Source organism: Hyaena hyaena, unplaced genomic scaffold (genome assembly GCF_003009895.1).
Source record: "Hyaena hyaena isolate Hyena2069 unplaced genomic scaffold, ASM300989v1 scaffold_1, whole genome shotgun sequence".
Classification (NCBI taxonomy): domain Eukaryota; kingdom Metazoa; phylum Chordata; class Mammalia; order Carnivora; family Hyaenidae; genus Hyaena; species Hyaena hyaena.
In genome coordinates, this window is record NW_024080633.1 from 10,142,520 (window position 1) to 10,159,369 (window position 16,850).

Here is a 16,850-nt window from a genome sequence, read left to right on the forward strand (position 1 = left end):
GCCCTGGGGGCGGCCACTGTGGTCACGGGGGGGGGGGCGCTCGGGGGGCGGCCACTGTGGTCACGGGGGGGGGTTCGCTCTGGGGGCGGCCACTGTGGTAACGGGCGGGGTGGGGGGCAGGCCCAGAGCTCGGCCTGCCGGGTCCTCGCACCCTGCCGCTCCTGCTGGGAGGGCGGTCGAACGCCCAGCCCCAATTTTTTTTCCTTAAGTTCTAGGTTTGTGTAACCGGAGCTCATTTCTCTCTTTGCTACTTTAAATAATACTTACTTAGTTGAGTTCATGTTCAACTAAAACCATTATGGATTTTCAGTTCCTGTTTGTTCTCGAGGCCAATGGGCTCCAGAAAGCTTCCGTCCAGCCTTGTCTGTTCTTTTAGGCATTTGTACCTTCCCGCCAGCCATCCCCTGAGGGTCCCGTCTGGAAGTGTCCCTGAAGAGACTCTTAGGAATGGATAATGGGGGACTGTGCATCCGAACACCTGAGCTTTTGATCGAGCCGTCACACTCGGTTGTAATTTATTAAAGTAATTTGACTTTCAGGTCATGGAGAAGGTACTGCTGACACACCATCTCAGGCACAGATAGGCTGGGTTTTCCTGACGCCTAATCCTGTTGACAGGACTTTAGTCACCATCTAGCTCTTCTGTTAGTTTTTTATTTAAGTTCCAGTTAGTGAACATACAGTGTCGTGTTGGTTTCAGGCGCTCAGTACAGTGATTCAGCACTTCCTACATCGCCCGGTGCTCAGCACACCAAGCGCCTCCTCGGGCCCCCTCGCCCCCTTCGCCCATCTCCACCCTCTCCCCCGCCCCGGGAGCCATCAGTGTCTCTGTCCCTTTGCTCATTTGTTTCTTAAATTCCACATGCCAGTGAGACTGCGTGGTATTTGTCTTTTCTCTGAGTGATCTCACTTATTCTAATATGCTCTGATTCCACCCGCATTGTTGCAGATGGCAAGATTTCACCCTTTCGATGGCTGAGTAGTATTCCATTATATACGTACCACACTCTTTATCCATTCCTCAGTCAGTGGACACCACAGCTGCTTCCGTAGCTTAGCTATTGTAAGTATGCTGCAATAAACATGGGGTGCGTGTACCCCCCTTGAATTAGTGTTTTTGTATTTTGAGGGTAAGTACTTAGTAGTGCAGTTGCTGGGCCATAGGGTGTTAGTTCCGTTTTTAAGCGTGTGAGGAGCCTCCACTACTCTCCGGAGCGGCTGCACCAGGCTGTGCGCCCCGCCCCCCAAGCCGTGCACACTGTTCCCCTTTTTCCGCATCCTCGCCAGCACCTGTTATTTCTCATGTTGTCGATTTTAGCCACTCTGACAGGTGTGAGGTTGTACCTGGGTGTGTCCCTGATGACGAGGGACGTGGGGGATCTTGTCGTGTGTCTGTCAACCGTCCGGGTGTCTATTCAGATCTTCTGTCCATTTTTTAATTGGATTATTTGTTTTCTTGGTGTTGAGTTTTTTAAGGTTTGGTTTTTGTTTTTTGTTTTGAGAAAGAGTGCGCTCATGCCAGCAGGAGAGAGAAGAACTCCAAGTGGGCACTATGCCTGATGCAGAGCCCGACTCCGTGACCACGAGATCACGACCGGAGCCAAAATCAAGAGTTGGGCGCTCAACTGACTGAGCCACCCAGGCTCCCGATAAGTTTTATTTATTTAAGTAATCTGTACATCCCACGTGGGGCTTGAGCTCATGACCCTGAGATCAAGAGTCACACGCTCTTCCGACTGACCCAGTCAGCCATCTCTATAAGTACTTTATGTATTTTTATATATTTTTTATATACTTATGTATAAATATAAAATTTATATATATATATTATATATTTCGGATACTGACCCTTTATTGGCTATGTCATTTGCAAATATCTTTTCCCATTCCATCAGTTGCCTTTTAGTTTTGTTGATTGTTTTCATTGGTGTTCAGAAGCTTTCTATTTTGATGTAGTCCCAGCCGTTTATTTTTGCTTTTGCTTCCCTTTGGAGACACATGTAGAAAAATGTTGCTACGGCCAGTGCCAGAGAAATGACTGCCTATGCTCTCTTCTAGGATTTGTATGGGTTCAGGTGTCACATTTAGGTCTTTCGTCCTTTTAGAGTTTGGTGTGTGGTGGAAGAAAGTGCTCCTATTTTCCTTTCACACGTCGTGTCCGGTTTTCCCAGCACCGTTTGTTGAAGAGACTGTCTTTTTCCCATAGTGTTTTCTTGTTTCTTGCGTACTCATGATCTTTAAAAAGTTGAGTTTCGGGGAGAAAGAGCCTGAAGTCCTGCTGAGCAGCGCTTTTACTGAAAGGAGTTGAGAGAGGGACAGAGCACACTGAAATAATTGGGGGTGATTAAGGACAAAGGCGTGTGGGATCTCTCAGAAACGTTCTGGGTTGGAGGAGGAAAAGGCTGCTGGTTAAATACCTAACCGCGGGCTCGCGGTGGGCACCGCACCGCCTCAGGTGGTCGTTGGTGCGTGTGTGCCCTGTCCGTCTTCAGCAGTGCTGGTTGTGCCTGCTAAGTGTATAGGGGTCTAAACATTGCGTATCCAACTGTGGCTCATCAGAACAGAACTTGGGGGCAGGAGGGTCATGTGGTTACAAGCTTAGAATTTTAGCTCTTCTCTTCCAACTCAGTTAATAACCTTTGCTTTATTTAAAGGGTGTCTTCAGGATGTTGTCATGCAAGTGTCCTTAGGTGTCCAGCCATGCTTCCTTCCCACTTTGGGCAAACGTACCACAGGGTTGGGTGAAATCTTAGGCAGAAGATGAAGTTGTTGGCGGAGGTCGCCTGTGAGTGTGGTTTTTCAGTGTTACCCAGGGCGAAGCCCCGTCTTTGTTCCGTCCTGAGAAAACGAGGGAGGTCCCGATTACCAGGACACAGTGGCCCGGGCCTCCTTGGCCACCCATCCCCATTCAGAGAGGGCCAGTTGCGAGTTCTTCCTGCCTCCGCTGTTGAATACGTCTTGGGGGAAACTCAGCTCCTTTCCTACATTTCCACGATCGTAGGGGGTCAGGCGTCTCCCTGCAGGTCCTGGGCGACCTGGTGTCACCGCAGCAGCGGGTGTGCCGGCCGCGCTTAGCTGTGGTGGTGCGGGACCTCGGGTTGAGCTGAGGCAGCCCTGGAAAATTTTGCCGTTGTCTGGAGATTGGCTGGTTGCCCTATAAAAAGCACGTGGAGTAAGAACCTAGTTTGGCTTTCTCGCCCCGCCAGGGTCCTGTGCTTGGCTGGCCGGCCGCTTGCTCCCATCGCACCCTGTCATGAGGGCCCCCAGCCTCGCTGGGAGCAGCGCTGCTGAGGAGACTTGGGGACAGCTCCGTTCAGCCACGCAGAACCAGTCTCCTTCCGGCACCGCGCACACGTTGTGCCTCTCCGTCACCGCGCCGGCGGCCCCGTGGTGGGCTGGGCCTGTGACCGGGCAGAGCGGGGATCGAGCCCTGCCTGGAGACAGACCTCAACAAGTAGAGGGCGGGTCCCGTGAATGGTGGCAGGAGCACACGTGGCCCCTGCGGGCGCCTCTGCTGGTTTCTGCCCCTGTCCGTGCCTGGCCACGCTCGGCCGTGTAACTGGCAGCGTGAGTGTCGCTTCCTTTCCGTGGGCTCTGCCCCTGCCCTGACTGTTCCCCTGGCTGCGGACTGTTGTCCTTGCGCAGTCTGACCGCACCTGGTCGGCGGGCTCGTCTCTGTCTCGTGAGAACAGGCCCGTTGTGGGCAGCCAGTCACGGCCCCCCGAGCGGAGAGACGGAACCCCCATTACTTTGGGGTACGTGGAAGTTGAGTGCCCTCGAAACGTAGAGTGGCAGAGGCAGAGGAAGGTCCGCCCCGGAGGGCCGTTCACACGGGCGGCTCCAGCGCCGGGCCCGCCCCCCCCCCCCGCCGCCGCCGGTGTGCCTGCTCCCAGCTGCAGCCCGTCGCTGCCGAGATGCCGCCCTGTCCTAGATGCGGCCGGTCCTGTGCCATCTCCCCTCCCGGCCCCGGGTCCTCGCTTGGGTCTGGAAACGGCCTGCCTTCGCCAGGCCTTTGGCGGGGGCCCTTCAGTAACCCCTGCAAAGTCGCCTCTGGCCTCGCGGAGCGTGCGCGTCCCCGAGGGGGTTTCCCCATTGCTTTCAAGCCCGCCCGTATCACAGGTGAGCTGCCTGGGTGTTTTCTGAGGAGGAAATGTGCGGTTTGGCTTCCACCTCGAGGATCTGCATTTGCTGTTGTCCCTAAGGCTCCCCGTGCCCATCAGGCTCCCCGTCCAGAGGCCCCTCCCGCACGCCTGCCCCTCCTCCCTGCAGCCTCCCGGCCCTGAGGTGCCAGAGCAGCCGAGTGGAAGAGGCTACAGCCACGCGCTTCTCTCGTTCTCCCCCTTTTAGATGTTGGGTCCTTGGGACTTGTGACTTGATATGTGGAGGAGTAGGCCCTTAAAATTCTTTTTTTTTAAAATTTTTTAAAAAATGTTTTTTTGTTTATTTCTGAGGGAGAGACCGCGTAAGCAGGGGAGAGTCAGAGAGAGAGGGAGACACAGAATCCAAAACAGGCTCCAGGCTCTGAGCTGTCAGTACAGAGCCCGACGTGGGGCTTGAACCCACAAACCGTGAGATCATGACCTGAGCCGAAGTCGGACGCTTAACCAGTTGAGCCACCAGACGCTCCGGCCATTAAAATTCTTTAGTCTAAACCTCACAGTCTGTGACCAAGACCTTGACTTACATTTATATGCGTTTGGTGTGCTGCCAAAGTACCTTCAGATACAGATACAGCTCTGGAAACGGCGCTTTGCGCCTGTGAGGGGGTGGTGGAAGGTGGGATTTCCCACACAGGCACCCTGGCTTGTTTGTGGGGTGAAGGCCGGGGGTCCCTGACGGCCTGTCCCCTGAGAGCCTTGCTTAATCGGTGGTCTCTCACCTGTTGTGGAAGCCACACTTAACCCGGCCGTACCTGTGGCTTTGCCTTGGCCTCTGCGGCTCTCAGGAGTGGGTGGGGCCCTGCTGTGTGAGCTTCCTTCCTCTTGCACCTGCCGACTCTGGCCATGACCCTTCCTTCCATCGGGGTTCGAGGGACACTCAGATGAGTATTTGTGGGTCTTCAGTGTGCCTTTCCCGACTCAAGTCCCCCCTTTCTGGTGTGTCCGTCCTTCCCTTTGCTCATGTGTTTTGTTCTGGTTTGTACGTTATGTGTCCTTTGGTGCCATCCATGTGGGAAAGGGTGGACTATGTATTTTGTTCCAAACCTGCTTTCGTCCGTCACTCACACTGGCAAGGTGGCCTCTCAGACCGCAGGACAGCAGCCACGTCCCGTCCCCAGTGGACAGTCCATGGGACTCCTCTTGGGCCCCCACACGTACAAAAATACTTTGAAATGTCTTCTTTGCAGGTAGCATTATATATTTTCTCCTATTCAAATCCACATGTTCCTTTTTAAAAAAAATTTTTTTTAATGTTTATTTTCGAGAGACAGTGTGAGTGGGGGAGGGGCAGAGAAGGAGACACAGAATCCGAAGTAGCTCCAGGCTCTGAGCTGTCAGCACAGAGCCTGATGCGGGGCTCAAACCCACAAGCCGTGAGATCGTGACCCGAGCTGAAGGGGCACACTCAACCGACTGAGTCCCCAGGCGCCCCCCTACTTGTTCCTTTTATGTCTAGATATGTGATCTCTTCTACAAAAGGTGGTGCTCTGTACACTCCCTCTGGCGGCTCAGGTTTTCGCTCTCTGCGGGGCCCTGCTCTCCTCTGCTTCATGGCCTTGCTGAAGCCTCAGAAGCAGCCACCTGCCCTGCATTTGAGCAAAGAGTCCACGCCAGATTAGCCACGTGATGAGTGCAGGCCACAGCCCTTACCCTGAGCCCAGGGTTTCAGGGGCTCTGAGAATGGACGTGTTTCCTTGCTCGCCCGGTGGCTGACCTTGCCCCACGTGACGCAAGGCTGTTGGTGGTCCCTGGTGTGGCTGGTCAGGCGTCCCCCACAGGATGACTGTGTCCGTTCCTGGTTGCTCTTCTGACCCCTGCTACATCACCTTCTAAAACCAGAACATTCCTGAATCCCCAAAACACATCTGGCCCCAAGAGATCGTAGACCAGTATCGTCACCCCCATTTTACAGATGCAGCACCAGGGCGGCACACAGGCCTCTGCTCTGGTGCCCGTGTGGCACACCTGCCTCCCCACGTGGCGCCGTCATGGGTGCCCACTCACCCGCCCTTAGTGCAGGGCTGCTGGGGTGCACATGGTTCTTGTCATATAAGTAATAGTCAGGCATTGGCTTTTATGTTCTGGTTTGTTTTTATTAAAACAAAATAAAGGCCTGCACAGAGAAGTCAAGCTGTGTTACCGTTGTTTACACAGTCGAGTTTTTTGATGTTTGTTTTAGATGAAAGTCTTTTTTCTTTTTTTCTTTTTAGTTTTTTATTATTTATTTAATTTTTAAAGTTTGTTTATTTTGAATGACTGGGGGAAGGGCAGAGAAAGGGAGAGACAGAATCCCAAGCAGGTTCAGCACTGACAGCACAGAGCCCAATACAGGGCTTGATCCCACAACTGTGAGATCACGGCCTGAGCCACCATCAAGAGTGTGATGTTCAACCAACTGAGCCACCCAAGCACTCCTAGAAAATGCTTTTTCAATAAATATTTTTAAGGCAGAAATTATACAAAGATTTAAGCTTTAAAGATAAGCCATCGTAAATCCAGGGCTTGACTTTACTATTTTTCATTCAACAAATGCTTGCCAACCATTTGCTATAAGCCCAGCACAGAGCTTGGACCGGTGACAGTCCTGCCTGGTGGAGGCCCCGTTCAGTCAGACAGGGCCATGGTGGTTGTGACCCGTGGTGGGGGGAGCCGGGGCGGGGGGGGTCCTGAGGAAGGAGACTCCTCCACCATCTGAAAATGAGGTGAGCCACACGGTAGCAGAAGTGGAGAAGGAAGAACACGGGCCGGCTTTACAAAGGTCACTGCACGTCACGGCCCGTGCGGAGCTGGGAGAGTTGGGGGCACCAGTTAGGAAGTGGCCCCCAGGCCAGGTGGGACTGGGCAATACTTTGGATGCGGGGGTGGGGGGGTGCTTCGTTGACCCCTTGGGTTGACTGTCGTGGGGCGTCCTGGAACAGGCTAGGTAGAACATGGGGCCAGTGAGGAGCTTCAGCTGGGACCCCCCAGCAAAGATGTCAGCAGGGCACCTGCATACCCGCTTTGGGGCTGGGGCGGCGACCCCTGGGGATGGCATCTCCCCCGAGGGGCACAGGGGAGTGTCTCTGCAGGTCAGTGGTGACCGAGGCCCCGGGGTAGCAAGGGTGGATAGGGCAGAGCAGTCGTCTAGGTCATGGCTATGCTTTGGAATTCCTGGCGCGTAAACCACCCAGGCTTTGGCGTTCGTGAAGTTCCCACATCACACTAAAGCTCGACGGCCAAGGTTAGGAGCTCTGGACTGAGAAGGCAGGGGTCTGGGTCTGAGCCTGACCTCCCTCCCCACCACCCCTAGACTCTTAAGTTAGAGGACATTAGTGTTGAGTCTTAAGAACAAAATATTTTGGTTTCTAAATACTGGTTTTTTTTTATAACATTTATTTTTGTTTTTGAGAGAGAGACAAAGCTGGACCACGGGAGGGGCAGAGGGAGGGGGAGACACAGAATCCGAAGCAGCTCCAGGCTCTGAGCTGTCAGCACAGAGCCCGACGCGGGGCTGGAACCCACGAACCGTGAGATCATGACCTGAGCCGAAGTCGGACACTTAACCGACTGAGCCCCCCAGGTGCCCCTATGAATACTGTTTAAACGCACAAGGTACTGAAAACGTAAACTGGAACCATTTCCCGCCCAGCCTTGCTGATGCAGGGAGTACGGTGAAGCTTGCTTTGTACTGAGCATCATGTGCGTCACGGAGCATTTTAGTTGGTGTTTTGTGGGGTGCCAGGTCTTGCAGGTGAGCTCTGGCATGCCCCGTGAGGGTTTGGAAACTGAACCGCCGAGCGGCCGAAACGCCGGTCTCACGGAAACGCCCCCTCTGTCCTGGGGCAGCCGTGCGTGTTGACTGCCCTCCCACCTCCTGTCTCTCGATAAAGTGATTCCCTTTTAAGTCACATTGTCCTCTGTTTCAGGATGATGATCTGGAGGAGGGTGAAGTAAAGGACCCTAGCGACAGGAAGGTGAGGCCGCGTCCCACCTGCCGATTCTTCATGAAAGGTAATTGTCCGTGGGGCCTTGTGTGGGCTTGGCTTTTCCTGGGACTGCGGTGGCAGCTCGGCCTTGCCCGGGGCCCGGGGGCCTGTGCAGGGAAGTTCTTGGGGCCGGACCGTGACCCTGGCAGGGGGGGCACCACCCTTTGCTGGTCCTCGCCTCACTTGGCTGGCTTGGCCTGGCCGTTGGCACCTTGTGGCTCCGGGGCCTTGTGACAGCAGAGCCGTAACCGTGCCGGACGGTGTCAGCCCTGTGCACGCGTAGGCCCCGTCCTGAGGCGCGTGCCCCAGGCTCCGGCGTGACGCTTGCCGCCCTGCGCAGACCGCTGCGCTGCTGCTGCACGTATCCAAGTACATGCTCCGTTTGGAATGGTTTCTAAATAGCAGAGGGACAGCCTCTGAGTGCAGCAAGGTCGCTCCTCCGGGAAGGTGGATGGTGCGGCCAAGTGGCTGTGACAGGTGGCAGAGAGACAGAACAGGGGCGACCGGAAGTGGCGGAGAGAACCCGGTCCGTAAGGGTCTCTGTGCCGGGCGGCAGTAGTGTGGGCGCGGTCCTTGCACAGGTAGGAAGCGGTTTGTCTTTGTCTTAGCCTCGCCGGCCCGGCCTGCGTGTGCGCTCTGAATTTCACAAGCGCTTCCTGTACTTCTCTTCCAGATGTTGTGACAGCCTTGTCCACTCCTCTTCCACCAATATCACATTCCTTACCAGTCAGAGGCCAGGTTAAAGGTACAGAGTATACGGGATTCACTCTCTGCTCCGGAGGCCAGACTTCTTTCTCCTGGATCCAGAATACTGATGTGAAGCCAGAAGGAAGGGGGAGGCTCTGAGGGGCAGAGAGCGGTTGTGGATCCCAGTTCTTAGTGGCACTTGATGAGGCTCACGGGGCTTTGTGGGTCGCGGGGAGTGGGGGTTGGAGACGGGTGGGACAGGAGGGGCACGGTGGAGTCCCGTCTTCCCAAGAGGACAGGCCCTGTCCCTAGACCCAGGGTGATGTGACGCAGAGGGTGCACAGGAACTGAGGAGCCAGCATGCCCGGGACCCAGGTCAGCTCGCTCCTCGGGACGTGTGGCCCTGGCCTGTGCTGTGTACCTGCGTGGTTTTGTTTTGGTTTGTTTTTTTAGTTTATTTTGAGAGAGAGAGAGAGAGCGAGCGGGTTGGGGAGGGGCAGAGCCAGGGGGAGGAAGGAGAGAAGCCCAGGCAGGCTCCACAGTCAGCATGGAGCCCGACGCGGGGCTCAGGGTTGGAACTCATGAACCGCGAGATCATGACCCGAGCCGAAATCAAGAGTCAGACGTCTAACCGACTGCGCCCGCCAGGCGCCCAATGTTTGTGTTGTTTCTGCCAAGCGGAGATACATGGACTCGTGAGTCAGACATGCATGTGGCGGGTCCGCCGTGCAGCACGGGCTTGGTCCTCAGGAGGGTGGCTGGCAGTTGTCTGGTGGACGCGTCACCACCCTGAGGATGCACACGAGTGTGTGCTGTGTTTCGGAAAGTAGCTTCTTAGCGGTTCTTTACAAGCTTTGGCATTTGAAATATCAATATTTCAGAAAATTTTAAGCAGAAGACCTCTTTTCCGTAATTACGGGGGAATAAATGTCGTCCACCTCAGGACCCTACCGAGGAGACACACGCGGCCACGCATAGATGCGCGCACCGTCATCTCCGGTTGGCTCCTTTGTCCAACTGTGCAGAAGCCTGGCCGGCCCGTGCAGGTGGGAGCTCCCACCCAGGCTCCAGTCCAGGAGCCATGGGGGTCACAGCACCGAGGCCGTGTCCGGAATTTAGCCACAGATGCGCACAGACCGATGAAGTCGTGCTGGGACCACAGCCGAGGATCCGCGGGAGGTGCCTCGCTGGAGGCGCAGGGCTGCCTCGCGGTGGGAGGGAGGGCAGGCGGCCTCCAGAACGCTCAGCTCGGGTTTCAGAGGCTGGGCCAGCGCAGGGCTCCGCACGGCAGCCTGAGGCTCGCGGCACCCGGGCTTCTTGGTGACTCGACTGGGCGTAATCAGCAACTTCTCTCGGCCTGTTTTTGAGTGTACGTTGACCTTGCTCCTGGATTCCCCAGTTACTCTGCGCCGCGGCGGGGCGCAGTGTGGAAAGCAATGGTTGATTCTTGGGGTGTGCCGCAGCACATCTTGCACCTTTTGTTTTTTGAGAAAGTTTTTGGGAGAAAATGTTTTTGCTTACCTGCAATTTATAAGCCTGGTGTTAAATTGAGATGAATCCATGTAAGTTCCCTCCAGTCGCAAGAGAAGTCTCTTCAAAAAATTAAAGAGTTTGTCGTATTTGACGAAGATGTGGAGAAACAGGGCCTTCGCACCCTGCCGGTGGGGACGCGACCTGGTGCAGCTGCCGGAGGACAGTCGCGGCTCCTGCGGACCGAGCGCGGGGCCCTGCGTGCCCCATCGATTCTGCCTCTCCGTCTCCATCCAAGAGAGATGAAAACATGTCCACACCAAACTTGTGCATGAACGTTCATACCAGCAGCGTTCAAAATAGCCAACAAGTGCAAACGGCGCCCATGTCTGTCGGTTCACAAGTGGTTAAGCACCGTGAGGTCTGTCTGCGCGGTGGAGGATCACTCAGTATCACCACGGGAGGGGTGACCTGCGGGTCCCTCAGCGTGGGTGAGCTCTGAGGACGTCATGCCGGGTGAGAGAAGCCGGGCACAGAAGGCCTCGGGTGCCAGCTGTGCAGAGCAGACCAGAGAGGCAGGAGCTGGGTCAGCCGTCATCCAGCCGAGGCGCCCGCCCTTGAGCACAGGGTTCCTTCTAGGGCGATGGCTGAACAGCTTTGTGCACGTGCGCTAAAACCTGCTAAGTCGTGCGCTTTAGATTGGGACGTTTTATGGCATGTAAATTGTATCTCAATATGAAGTTTCTTCCTAAGAAAGTATGTTAGTTCTGTTTCTATTAAAAGATACCCACAGATTAATCATTAATTGCCCAAATGGATACATTGATATTTGTGACCATTGGCAACAAAATGTACTTAGGAATATAAATTGAAACGTCTTTAAGCGCCAGTGCTTTGTGATATATTTTTACCTCTAGTGTATTTACGTTAAATCATCAAGACAGGAAGTTCTACCTGCAGCAGCGTAAATAACATTTCCTTTAAACTATGTTCTACTTTGGGTTTCTGGCTGGGCCAGCTGTCAGCAGCACCCAGCCCATTCTGTGGGCCAGACCTCCTGGTCTCTGCTTCTTCTTTTCTTTCTCTCCCTTCCTCTCCCTCTCTCCTCCCTACCCACCCCCCAACACGATTTACCATCATAACTAATTTTTTAATGGTTTTTTTGGGGGGAGGGCATAAGTGGAGGAGAATCAGGGAGAGAGGGAGACAGAGAATCCAAAGCAGGTTCCAGGCTCTGAGTTGTCAGCGCAGAGCCTGACGCGGGGCTCAGACTCAGGAACCGCAAGATCATGACCTGAGCTAAAGTCAGACGCTTAACCAACTGACCCACCCAGGCGCCCCCCCCCCCATCCTAACTATTTTTAAATGCACAGCCCTGTGGCATTGAATACATTCACACACAGGCATCACCACCATCATCTCTAAAATTCTCCGTCTTGTAAAACCGGAACTCTGTGGCCACTAAACAGTAACTTCCCTTCCCTCCCTCCCCCTGCCCTGGTGAGCGCCACTCTGCCGTCTGTGAATTTGGCTGCTCTTGGTGCCCTGGTACTTGTCCTTATGTGGCTACCGTACTTCACTTCGCATAGTGACTTCCCTTCGCGTAGTGTCCTCGAGGCCCTGGGCCTCCGCTGCGCGGCCACTGCGTTTTGTTCATCTGCTCGTCCAGCAGTGGACCCCGGGCTGTTCCCGTCTTGTGGCTGCTGTGGACTTAGGTGTGCACATGTCTTCAGGATCCTGCCCTGAAACCCCAGGCTGTGTCCCCAAAGTAGAATTGCTGGACTGGATGGTGGTTTTGTTTTTAGTTGCTTGAGGAGCCTCCTTACCGTGTCCAGTGTCCTGGCAGCCGCCACCGAGGCCCCAGGGCCGCCGCACCTACACTGAGTATTTTCCGACGTGCTGTCTCCTTGTGGTTGTGCTTTACGTTTCCATGGTGATCAGCGCCAGTGAGAATCTTTCCATGTGCTTATTGGCTGTTTGAAGAGGACGCCCTCCTTGGAGATGGGCTGTTGCCCGCTTGGGAATCTCTGTTTTCTCTTCTATGTTTAAAGCAGCAGGTCTTAAAATGTGGCCTATGAACCCCTTGCGGTTGTTGAGACTCTTTTCCAGGGACCCTGAGGTCAAAACTACCTTGGTGATGCTGTGATGAGCAGTCTGGCGCTGCCCCGTACTCGGAGCCACAACCGCAGTTTCATTAATGGTGTCTGTCACAGAGTAGGGACAGTTATCTCATGCTTGAGTACAGGTCGTTTTTTAAAAATGCAACTTTATTGAGATGTAATTTCCATGCCAGATAATTTCCCTGTTTTAAGCGTGCAATTCAGTGATTTTTATGAAATTTACCAAGTCGTGTGGCTGCCACGCAATCCAGTCACGTGACACCCATCACCCGCAAGACCCTGCAGTCTGCACGCTGAGCGAGACGCTCTGGGAGCACTCCAGAGCGCCTCTGCCACAGCAAGGCCCACACGTCCTCTCCAGGAGGGCGCACGCAGTCTGCGCCGTGAGCTGGGCTGACAGGCCTGCGTGTAGAGACGGGCACGGCGACCCGGAACCAAGCGTGGTCAGAGCGGAGCAGAGTCTGCTGCCTCCTGGGGAGCAGCTGACGGCAGCGGATGCTAATGACGAGGGCCGGGCTCTCAGGTGGGAATCGGAGCCTTGGAGGGCCTGAGTCCCCGCCTGCAGCATTTGGCGACTTCCAAGTGACCGTCGCCCGGTGTTGCAAAGTCCTCTCTGGGCAGAAGGGCCACTCACGGGTCAAGATAGACCACGGGCGTCGGTAGTGCAGTTGGAAGCGCTCAGCGAGAGGGTTCTGGGCCCCCACGTGGCAACTAACGGCTGAGAAGCCTCTGCTCGACCAGGTCGGTGAAACATCAAGAACACGAGAGTCTCCTCGAAGGTTGCGAGTCCCCTCCCACATCCAGCCGCATCTCCACCTGAGGCTGCGTGCTCTTCACCTGCTCGGCCGCAGCAGGACCTCGCCGCAGAGACTCAGCAGCAGGCAGGAGAGAGCGGCTGTCTTCTGCTTAATGGCGGGGCTCCAGAGGTTTGCGAAAAGGAGGGGCCTGAGCGGCCCAGTTGGCTAAGCATCCGACTCTGGATTTCGGCTCACATTGTGATCTCACAGCTCCGAGTTTGGGCCCTGAGTCAGACTCTACACTGATGGCATGGAGCCTGCTTGGGATTCTCTGTCTCCTCGTTCCTCTCTCTGCCCCTCTTCCTCCTCCCTCCCTCTTCTCCCTCTCTTGCTGTCTCTCAAAATAAACAAACATAAAAAGAAGAGGTTTACAGGAAAAAAATAATGATCATATCACTATTTTTAAAATACAGTTATGGGCGGGGCGCCCAGGTGGCTTAGTCGGTTAAGCGTCTGACTTTCGCTCAGGTCATGATCTCACGGTTTGTGGGTTCGAGCCCCGCGTCGGGCTCTGTGCTGACTGTCAGCTCAGAGCCTGGAGCCTCTTTCAGTCTGTGACTCCCTCTCCCTCTGACCCTCCCCCTGCTCATGCTGTCTCTCTCTCTCTCCTAGAAATAAATAAAACATTAAAAAAAAAATACAGTTATGGGCATTTGGGTGGCTCAGTCATTTAAGCGTCCGACTTCGGCTCAGGTCATGATCTCGCGGTTCGTGGGTTCGAGCCCCACGTTGGGCTCTGTGCTGACAGCTCAGAGCCTGGAGCTGCTTCAGATTCTGTGTCTCCCTCTCTCTCTGCCCCTCCCCTGCTCGTGCTCTGTCTCTCTTTCTCTCTCTCTCAGAAATACATAGAACATTGGGGCGCCTGGGTGGCTTAGTCGGTTAAGCGTCCGACTTTCGCTTAGGTCATGATCTCGCGGTTCGTGGGTTCGAGCCCCGCGTCGGGCTCTGTGCTGACTGCCAGCTCAGAGCCTGGAGCCTGCTTCAGTCTGTGACTCCCTCTCTCTCTGACCCTCCCCTGCTCACGCTGTCTCTCTCTCTCTTCTAGAAATAAATAAAAAAAAAAAAAAAGAAATACATAGAACATTAAAATATTTTTAAAAAGTTATTTTTCATAACACACCTATGTTAACATCGTTAACATAAGTACACGTGCCATACATTATATCTTCACGTTTCGTACACTACGTTTCTGTAGTAAATGCCAATAGATAAAACCCATTTGTGACTCTTTGGGTCCTAAGATCTGAAAGTTAAAGAACCGCTGGCTTCAGATCTCCATTATTTACAAAGCAGCCCAGATAGTACTCAAGTATTCTAGTCGCCCGAGTGACCACGCTCCGTAGAGAATCTAAAATATCCCGGAACACTGCTGGCGGTGACTGGGCGCAAGCGGAATGACAGAGGAAAGTGCTCCTGAGGTCGTGTTTGCTGCCGGTAAAAACTTGCAGGCAAAGGTTTGTTGGGCTCCATGCCCGTTAGAGTGCACACTTGGAGCTTTTAGGTTTGTTCTTCATATTAATTACTAGATTGTTACATATTCTGCCCTCATTTCAGTGGTAATTGAGAAAAAAATTTTTTTAATGTTTATTTTTGAGAGAGGGAGAGACAGAGAGTGAGCAGGGAAGGGTCAGAGAGAGGGAGACACAGAATCTGAAGCAGGCTCCAGGCTCTGAGCTGTCAGCACAGAGCCCGACGTGGGGCTCGAACCCACGAACCGGGAGATCATGACCTGAGCCGAAGTCAGACGCTTAAACAACTGAGCCCCCCAGGCTCAGATAAGAGTCTTTCTCCCATGCAGCAATTCGGGGTGTCTTTCCAGGCTTTATTCTACACAAAAATTCACTTTGAAAAAGGCTAGTGGGCAGCTGGCTCAGTTGGCGGAGCGTGCGACTCTTGATCTTGGGGTGTTAAGCTCAAGTCCCGTGTTGGGTATAGAGATCGCTTGAGAATATAACCTTAAGTAAAAAGGCCACTGGGAGCGCACCGCCTTTGCTGCCGGGTTGTGTGCGCGTGCTGGGCGCCTGTCCTGGCCGTGCCGCTGGGCCCCCCCGCCTCTGCCCGGGGCAGCCTTCACCCTGTCTTTGGTGGCCAGCAAGGGTCTTCTCACACCTGGAGCAGAGGGTCCAGGAGGACAGGCTGCGGTCACCCGCCGGAGATGCACCGGGCACACGCCGCTGCTCTCACCCCTGCGTTCCCATCTGATTTCTTTTCTTTTTTCTCCCCCTGCCTGTGGCAGTAGTAAAAGATCTTTTTTGTCTGTGGGCTCACGGGAGATGTTTTTTATTTTGTTTGGAAATATTTTAAGTTTAAAAATCAGATATGAATTCCTTTATCCACCTCCCAGTTACATATTTTAGGTTACAAAAGTCACAGAAAACCTGGCGCTTACATTAATGCTTCTCTGCGCTTGGAAGTTTTCTGCAGGAAGCCGCTGGTAGTGCTCTAACTGCACAGCAGTGAGGAGGGCCGGAGGGAGGAGTTCTGCGAGGCTTAAAAGGCGAAGGACTTGATGGCATTTGGAGTTCTTTATTTAGATACAGGACTGCATAGTCTTTTTTCTTTAAACCTGTCTGAGACTCTGGAGTATTGTACAGAGCCCCCTGTAGTATAGTATTTCCCAAACCCTGACTTTTGTGTGATCTCTCATACACTCTCAAGAATTCCAAAAGCAAGGGGCGCCTGGGGGGCTCAGGCAGTTAAGCGTACGACTTTGGCTCAGGTCATGATCTCGTGGTTCGTGAGTTCAGGCCCCGCATCAGGCTCACTGCTGTCAGGGCAGAGCCTGCTTCAGAGTCTCCGTCCCCCCTCCCTGCCCTTTCCCTGCTCGTGCTTGCTCTCTCTCTCTCTCTCAAAACTAAATATTAAAAAAAAATTTTTTTGAGTTAGTCATTTTCACATTTCTAGAGAAGTAATTTAAGCATACTTTATTTTGCATTTAATTCAGATCAATATGTTAAGTTGGTTTTAATAGAAGTTAAAATATTCATGATGTTTAAAAGGTAGATTTAGCTTTTTTTCTAAATGTCAAATGATTAGTTCTCTGTAATTTATACAAGGAAAATTATGTTCTGTTGACAGAAACATTCAAATGGAATATCACGTTTGGAAGTGAATATATAGGGGCACCTGGGTGGCTCAGTCGGTTAAGCATCTGATTCTTCACTTCGGCTCAGGTCATGATCTGATGGTTCGTGGGATGGAGCCCCGTGTCAGGCTCTTTGCTGACAGTGCAGAGCCTGCTTGAGATTCCCTCCTTCCTTCCCCACCCCCCAAAATAAGCAAACATTTTTAAAAAGTGAATATATATTAAAAAATGGTTTAAATTTTAACTACATGTTAACCTGTTGAAAATATTTTTAATGTTTTTGTTTTTGTTTTTGTTTTTTTATTTCTAGGAGAGAGAGACAGCGTGAGCAGGGGAGGGTCAGAGAGAGAGGGAGTCACAGACTGAAGCAGGCTCCAGGCTCTGAGCTGGCAGTCAGCACAGAGCCCGACGCGGGGCTCGAACCCACGAACCGCGAGATCATGACCTAAGCGAAAGTCGGACGCTTAACCGACTAAGCCACCCAGGCGCCCCTAACCTGTTGAAAATATTTTTAAACCATTTAGATATTGTATGCTATATTTTTGAGCTTGTATACATGCTAACTG

The 16,850-nt window shown here is 53.3% G+C and overlaps 1 protein-coding gene across 2 annotated transcripts in view; it reads left to right on the forward strand.

Annotated features, from left to right (window-relative positions):
* Positions 1-16,850, forward strand: part of ZC3H18 (zinc finger CCCH-type containing 18) — a 57,105-nt gene that overhangs the window by 9,912 nt on the left and 30,343 nt on the right. The window contains exons 3-4 of one of the 2 annotated variants that reach the window (XM_039226270.1): positions 8,066-8,150; positions 8,799-8,870. In XM_039226270.1, the coding sequence (XP_039082201.1) occupies positions 8,066-8,150; positions 8,799-8,870 (157 nt within the window). The remainder of the gene's footprint in view (positions 1-8,065; positions 8,151-8,798; positions 8,871-16,850) is intronic. The other variant, XM_039226277.1, reaches the window with a different exon arrangement.